This window comes from Chelon labrosus, assembly GCF_963514085.1.
Source record: "Chelon labrosus genome assembly, chromosome: 10".
Lineage (NCBI taxonomy): Eukaryota > Metazoa > Chordata > Actinopteri > Mugiliformes > Mugilidae > Chelon > Chelon labrosus.
This window is the reverse complement of record NC_140360.1, coordinates 20,419,760-20,428,319: the sequence shown is the minus strand read 5'-3', so window position 1 is coordinate 20,428,319 and position 8,560 is coordinate 20,419,760. Positions and strand designations below refer to the sequence as shown.

The 8,560-nt window shown below is 41.0% G+C and overlaps 1 protein-coding gene across 1 annotated transcript; it reads right to left on the bottom strand.

Annotated features, from left to right (window-relative positions):
- Positions 1-311: 311 nt before the first annotated feature.
- sypb (synaptophysin b) lies at positions 312-8,134 on the bottom strand (the record flags this gene model as incomplete). Its single annotated transcript, XM_084552598.1, has 5 exons — positions 312-593; positions 695-886; positions 1,008-1,206; positions 2,104-2,228; positions 8,060-8,134. Coding segments are annotated over 5 exons (873 nt in total), but the record flags the coding sequence as incomplete, so codon positions are not given.
- Positions 8,135-8,560: the final 426 nt, after the last annotated feature.

The window sequence follows — 8,560 nt, the reverse complement described above, 5'->3', positions numbered from 1 at the left end:
ATAAATAAGAAACAGTGTATAATCCATAGTCTCTGTGTAACTAGTGGAGGTAGAGCAGAGCGCATTATCAATCAAATGATCAATCAATCACGTTGCCCTGGAAGCATAATGTATAAGAAAACTGAGCAGACCAAAATAAAGGGATTAGCTTTAGATTGAATAACACATACTGCCAATATACTGACATCCTTAATGTGTCGATGAAATGAAAGCTGACATTAGATATTTGCCCCTGAGACCTATTTCATTGTAATCTTACAAGTCTATAGGACCTACTCACCATCCTGCAGCTGTGGTTTGGCTGAACAGGCTCACATTTGATTAGAGTAGGAGGTGGGCTGCTGCTCATAGCCCTGGCTGTAACCTCCTTCCTCGGTGTAGCCTCCCTGCTGGCCATAATCAGGCTGGTATCCTCCCTGGGAGCCGGCATAGGGGTCCTGCTGTCCATATCCTCCCTGGGCAAAGGAATCAGGGGCGGGCTGCTTCTCCTGTGATGGGACGTATGTTCCAGAAAAGGCTGCCAACCAGCCAGTCTCCTTGAAGACGAACCACAGGTTTCCTACCCACAGGATCAGGTTGATGAAGCCAAAAGCCTGTGCAGAAGAAAGAATATGCATGTTTATTCCTTGGTTATTTACTGTTGATGTTCTCATATCAAATCTTTATATAGCTCAATGAAGCATCGGGCACCTACCACGGAGGTGTTGAGGCCAGAGACCTTGGGGTCATAGACCTCACGGCAGCGATTTTTTGATTCGTCGCAAGCTGGGATGAGAGTGATGACCTTGTCTGGATCGGTGGCTGTTTTCACATCCGACAGGCCTTTAGCCCAAGCACATGAGGACACCAGCCACATGAAGGCAAATACTGCCGTCACAACAAAGTCCTGAGGGCCAGCAGCACAAGATAATCAACTTAACCGCCAATGACTGCATAATATCAACTGTGAGACTACTATTTGTAACATTTATGTAACATTTGTAACATTAAATGTAAGAGGAACTCACAATCTGGGCCCCCTTGTTGTTTTCACGGTACTTCTCCAGGAGGAAACAGTACACAGAGAGGGCAGCCATAGAGTAGAGAAAGGAAAAGACACCGATGGTGACAAAGAACTCAGCTGAAGAAGAGTAGTCCCCCACCAGGAACAGACGGTCGGTCTTTCCTTCCTTACAGTCGGGGGCATCAAAGTAAACCTGGTGGAGCCTGAGGACAGCGACACAAAGAGAGGCAGAGAGACAGAAGTGTCAGAAGAGCTGAGAAAATCTGACAGATGGTGTTACAGTTTAACTGTATATATGAACCATGGCACAATATCATTCAACAGTTATGGGCGTAGTGCATTTGAGTTTATAATGCTTTGCAGTTTAAGATTGTCTTAAGAGTGTTTTATAGTAACAGCCTGACATATTGGAAAGTTAAATTCCGTTTTTAAAGAAGATTGTCTGCCAGGAAATGTGAAGCTACTTATTAGCTTAGCTTGTTAGCTTAGCCTAGCATAAAAACGGGAGGAGAAACAGCCATGTTGGCTCTGTCAAGAACTAACTAAATGTACTTATAGTTTATAATTAAATTATAAATGAACACTTACACTATGTTCAGTTTTTGACACTTTTTCTATACTCAAACAGAGCCATGTTAGCCATTTCTAGTTGTTCTATTAAGCCATAAAAGTTTTAATATTTAAATACTTAATGGATAAATTTGACTAATGCTGCCATCACGAAGCTACAAGTTTAGCATGCTAACAACCAGCAAATTCTAAGGCACAATGATACGATGAAGTCGTTATGAATATCAACATTTCCCCCAGACATATTATAATTAATGAATGTATATGTGCTAGTTTAATTAATCAGATGTCCTTTAAAATTAAAATATTCATTTTACTGTATTTACATAATCTAGAGCAGATTCTTTAATGGTCACTGTCCTCCTTGTGCTGATGACACAGTGAAAAACACTCTCAAAATTATATATTACTTATATACACACACTAAGTGGCATTAAAACAAAGGACCGACTGATTTATTTTCATTAATGTATGTTTAGTATTTGTAATAACATACATACATACAATATTAGAAAAGGCATAATACAAACCTGAAGGGATAGTCAAATTGTACTTCTATGCCTAGGTCACTTTCCGACCGGTTTTCGCACTCCACGCTCAACTTGAACATGCCAGAGTAACTACCGCATGTCGAGAAGGCGAAGATTGCAAAGATCTGCAGGAGAAAGCAGAAAGAAAATAACGTGACAGTTCATCCGAGTGACCTTTGACACACACACAGGACAAACTGTAAAAGACAGTGATAAATAAAATGCACAAATTGATTTATTTACGTCAGCCTTTCCTCCATAATGGTCTGATCACATAAAATTTGCTTTACTCCAGTCTACTGTGGATGATGTAACCATGTAAACAAAGATCTCCAGGGGACAGCCCCATTCACACTGAAAGCTGCAGACTGTGCTTCGCCGCCTCTTGAGCAGACTGATCATGGTCCAACAATCATGACGAGCTGCTAACAAATTCACACTGTGTGCAAATCAATGCAGCCTTGTCAACAGGTTACACAGCAAGGATTTCAACCCCTGTTGCCATGGTACACTTGTTTTCTTTGGTGTAGTTGTTTTTATAGTATTTTTTAAAAAAAATATTTAGTGGTACAACCACTGATTTGTCTATAGGTTGCCTCTTTAATGCTCAAGTGTCGTTCAGGTCAGCCGTGTTCTCAACTCCCACCTATAGCCGACTTAACGACACAAACAGACATGCATTGAGATAAACTCACTCTCTCTCACACACACAGCAGATTAGACAAGTCAGACTATTTTTACCACACCCTCCCCACGCTGCGGGCTAGATCCGATTGGATGAAAATCCAGCTATTAATCTGACTGAGGTGCTCTACCATCTGTCACCAAATACTCAACTACAAGCTACTATGAAGCCAGCCTCAACACACACACACATGCACACACAGAACCGTCACTTCCTTCTTAACGCTGGCCTTGTAGTACTCTCTACCTGCTGCAGGCATCAACACACTAAACTATTTACAGTAATCTTTCAGCCAATGTGAGTAGAAAGCTCGTTTGTTGGATTTAAACACACTGGCCGCCTAAAGCAAGCCTCATTGTGATCACTTCACTCAACCCTCTCTGTTCCTACAGGGGCCTTTGTTATTTTATTTTCTCGTGTCCTCTCCCACCATCTCTAACACACTCTGTCTGTGTTATTTGGAAAAGGCTAATCAACAGGTTTTAATAATCAATGCAAATGACAGTGGTTGTGATGAAAGAGGCAGCATTAAGTGTCAGAGGGAACACGATATCACTGATAATCTACACAGCTACTACAAATTACAAGCAAAATATAAATGTTGCCATCTGCAGTGGAGCCTCACAAGCAAATATATTAATTAATGTATTAAACAGTATTCTACTGTTTAATATCAGATGGCACACTGGAAAGTGCTAAAATCCAAACATGTTTTGCTCTTTATTAACACTCAAGATAGCCTTTAAAAGGTATTGTGCCTGGTAATAAATCCAAATTTATTGGATTACAAACATGGATGTTTTACGCAGTGTTTTTAGTTTAAACCCCAACCCACAGGATAACAGGATTAAATGGTGCAGCAACTGTGCAATTAATCAATATCCACAGCATGTGCAGTAACTGCAGTGTAAGCACAATTCTTCAGCACTGAGCACAGTGGTATATGCTATTCTAAAAATGTATATATCGTCCCTCTAATTCTGTTCAGTCTAAGTACCTTACTGCAGTTTTTACTGTTAAGGACCTTAATGGTTTTAGAGCTGCTAGTGTCATTCTTAACCTCTGAGACGGTCAGATGCTAATAAGATAAATCAAACTGTGTGTAGTTTGTGTACTTGTAGTTAAACGCAAATGTATAGAATTATGTACATGTTTTGTATATATCTACTTCCAACTGGATATTATTGTTCAAAACTTAGGCCTGTGCATTAAAACATAATGAAACGCCTTTCAAGTGACACAGCTAAGAGTCTGTAGCAGCACAAGCAGCTCTGTATGGCTGTGTTTACGCACATAGGTGCTCTGACCTAAATGCTAAAGTCACAAAGTAAAATTTTTGCTGCAAAGTTTGTTGTAACATTTGCTAAATAATGCAACACACTGAGGGGATGGTAATAATTTTGGTCATATTATTTGATCTGATGGTGGTGTTATATGATTAGTTGAGAGTACGATTGTCACAATTTATCATAACATTGTAGAATTTATAGCAGTTCATCTGAATGTTTAATTCAAGGTCATGACCGTCAGCCATGTTTGCCATGGTTGACATCTTAGCTTAGTGCGAGCATTAGCTATTTGCTAAGTAGCACTAAACACTGAGGGGAAATGATCACCTTTGTCCCTATCATTTCATCTAATGAAGGTGTATGAAAAATGTTACTCAAGGTCACAAATGTCGGCGCATCACCATTCATGGTTTCCAGCTTTTTTGTCCAGGAACCACAATTTCCAAATCCTTTAATAGTTCTTATTTTTAGATATTTATTCAGATATTTCAGTCTGCACCAAAGCAACACACCAACTGGTGCTGCCATCCTAGGTTGGCTAAACAACAGTGTTAGGCAAACCAAATCTAAGCAGTAGGCGCCGTAGCACAATGAAGAGCTGTACTCTTATGGTGATAGATGGGTGGATGGAGGAGGGATGGAGACGGAGGAGTGGGACAGCCAGCTTGAGAGAAGAAACACTCAGAGTGTTAGGTGCCATGGTAACATTACTGGCAGCATCACACAGCGAGGAGGCAGAGGCTGGTCTCTACCCCTCCTGGTATGCTGGAGGGTTGTCAACTCTTCTGTGCTGAGAAGATACACCATCCCTCGCACTCACACACCAGCAAGCTGTCTGCTACTGCTGTTCTCACACAGTCTTCCTTTCTTTGTTTCTCTCGCCGTAAAAATTGATCCAGACTTAATCTCACAGTCTGATCTTTATCGTACTTTTGAGGCTAGTACATACAGCAATAACATTTGAACTCAATCCTCAAAGGACGGTTAGCCACTCCAAATGTAGAGCTCCAAAAAACAAAGGTCATGTCAGGTGTATACGATACTTAATAAACTGGACCATCAAAACAAGAATTCATGCCAAAAGCACAATAGAGGAGAAATAAACACAAGCTGTGTAAGTCTTCAGCAGAGGCCCTGGAGTAATAACCATACAGAACAGCAAAAGCCTCTCGAGCTACAACAAAATCTACAACCTTTATTGCACATTAGAGACTACGTCAAAGTGACGGTTACTGTGTGTTCTCACAAACAGCCTATTTTATGCTCTCTGAGAATGAGTCAGAGCGGAAATATGAATGCAGATTAAAATGCAACATAGCAGCGGACTCTTGGAGCAACGGAGACAGGAGGTTGTTTGTGTACTCCGCGGCCAAGCTCTACATCAGCTGCATTTGAGAACTCAATGTCTTCCAGCATCCATCAAATCTAGACTTTGTCAGCACTATTCCCCAGAGACAGACAGACAGACAGAAAGAGAGAGAAAGAGGGGGTGGGGTGGAGAGGTGGGCAATGCTGCTTGACTCACATATAGGGAATTGTTTTAATCTCACATGCTTGTATTGTATTGTGTTTTATAAAAGCATAAAAAAGGTTTGGTTATACGATACAAACTGATCTTTTTTTATTGCTCCTCTAGATTCTCAAAAAATACTTGAGGGGTGGCTCCCCTCACCCCTCCTAAAAACGCTGTGTTGCTGGTAATGCATGCCCATAATAATCCAGAAAGAGCAGCAGCTCCAGCAGCTCCTCCTCCAGCCTGACGCTGAGGCATGCAAGCCCTCTGACAGATGATTCATGGACCCCGGCCTCCCGAGCGGGGCTGCTGATTGGTGGTTGGCTCGCCGTGACCCAGGGAGCCAGTGATGAGGTGTTGGCACACTCACACAGCTCCAGGGAAGGACTACAGAGTCATGCAGTACACTCATGCCTCTGACTGCTCCCGAGCATATCTGCAGAGGCCCATTACAGCGTGGAAATCTGTCAACACTGCTCTGGCACACAAACGTTTTCATCTGGGTTGTGTTACCTGCATTTTGTGGCTGAAGAACAGGGGTGTGGCTAAGTAGTATGGAGCTGATCCAAAGGTGGGGCAACCCCTGCTCAGTTCATTTGTTATTACTCTCCCAAATATCAGTGCCAGGACATATTTAATGACTGATTACCAGGAACTTAGAGCTAATTAAAACCATTAGGATTGCTTAAAGGATTAACCACTTATCAAAATGGTTGACATGGTTGCCTACTTGATTAATAACAAATTGTTTAAACCGTTAACACAAATTGACCTTGGAACAACCCATTACAACTAAACTGCATATATATGTTTAAAGATGAATTACCAGCAACACAGAGATAATTAAAATCATTCAGCCTGAGACTAAGATGCACTGAGCCTGCCAGTTATTTCCTTTACTATCCAGTTTGTTGTTTTGTCAATCAAAACCCAAGGTGGCCTCTGTTCCAACGCTAAATACCTTTAGTTTACTCTGGGGAAGCATTAGATTGTCAAATTTGAGAAAAATGCTGGCATTTTTATTTTAAAATGATGAAATGTTTCTGTGTCTCAATAAGTTCCTGATTATATTTCTGACTCAACTACTATATTTCTCAACTACTTAACACGTCAACTAAGTGATAACGCTGTATAAGCAGCAATAACCAAGTCACTTTGTGCTAAGATAAGATAAGCTGAAATAACACAACATAACATAACATAACATAACATAACATAACATAACATACCCCTCAGGGCTTGCATGGGTAATTAGTACCTCCCCTCCCTCCACTATAAAGCTCCAGCAATAGAGCACTCTGCTCTGTTAACCCTGCAGTCAGTCCAGTATGAGCATGTGGCTGCTAATGGTGGACCAACAATACATTGCCACTATCTGAGACTCTGTGACATGAAGCAGCTCCGGGAATTATTTTCATAATCCAATAATCTGTCCATTATTTTGAATTGTTTTGCCTGTCAGATCGCTATGGTGAAAAAAAAACACAGACAACAACAAAGTCGAAGCCGTGACGTCACTTGTTTTGATACTCAGGTTACAATGAAACAAGACAACGGAAAGCAGGAAGTCATTACAGATACTGATACTATGATATGTGGTATGGGGTATGTTATGTAAACCCTTTGGGATTAATCAGATATAAGAATTTCATTTACGAATCAATTAATCTTTCAATCCTAAAGGGTACTGTAGACACTACCTGTGAAAACCTCAATTTTTTTTTCGTTGTGTGTGTGATTATTGGCTGCTGATGGGCCATATTCTGCTAAAATCAAAATGTCCTTATTATTGAGATGCAGACATTTTATAGTCCTCTATATAAATTATATAATGAATCTGTTAATAAATAACGCTTTTTGCTTCACTGATAAAATAATAGCTCACTGGCTTGAGCATCTCTGTTATAATGGTACTAAACTGCTCATGTATGCAGAGGTCATGTCCTCTGAAATGGATTTAACAAGTCGTCATGATATTCCTCGGTGGACTGACACTGTGTTTCTACAGCAGTGACGTAATACATCCTGCTGGTGTCTCCTGCTCGGGCCTGCTGTGGCAGCGTCATCATAACCATCAGGGTACCAGAGACTCCTCAAGCTCAGCCATTATTTGAACACATGCCTTGGTAATGACAGGTTCTTAGGAGTAGTTTGTGTTTAGAGAAAAAGGTCAAACAATGGCTGACAGCAAAACCTGAAAGGGTTCAATTGCCTTTTTCATAGGAGTGTACATTCACATCCATTATTAAGCACCATGCAGCATTATGACCTCTGCGTGACAGAAGGTCACAAATCTGTCAGCAACGAACATGACATTATTTATCAGAAATAATCATACAAGAGTTTTCTTTGGTAAAAAACAAACAAACAAAAAAAACAACATTTTATTACAGATTTAATTCAAATGGAAAATATTCCAGCCTTTATTACAGTCACTGATGCATATATGTGTGTGTAAAATAGACTTACCCACTGTAGAGCCTTTATAAATCCCAGAGGTTGCTTGATTATCGTGAACTGCCCTTGGGCCACCAGCTGTCGACACACAACAAATCAGAAAGAAGTTTTTTAACGTTTTCACACTCACTGTGTGAACTCTGCGCCTCTCTGTAGATGATGCTGGTTAAAAACACAAATCTGATCAGCTCAGCCCCACGGCCCACAGGCCTGGTCTGCTGCTGCTGGCACTTGCATGTGTTTATTACATGGCAACAATCTGCCAGCAAATAAAGTGAGTAACCTGCCACATAGCTGGTCTGTTTGTGGGCTCATGAGCTGCTGTAGGAGTGCAGTGTAGTAATTCTGATATTGACTTCAAAGGCTGTAGTGTGAGTGTGTCAGAGAGGGAGGGAGGGAGGGAGGGAGGGAGAGGGGTAGAGGGAGCTCATGCCAGCATTACAATTAGACAAAGCTGATTAACCGACGGTTTCTCCTCTCTCTTGCTGCACACTCCACGTTAGTCATTCGGTT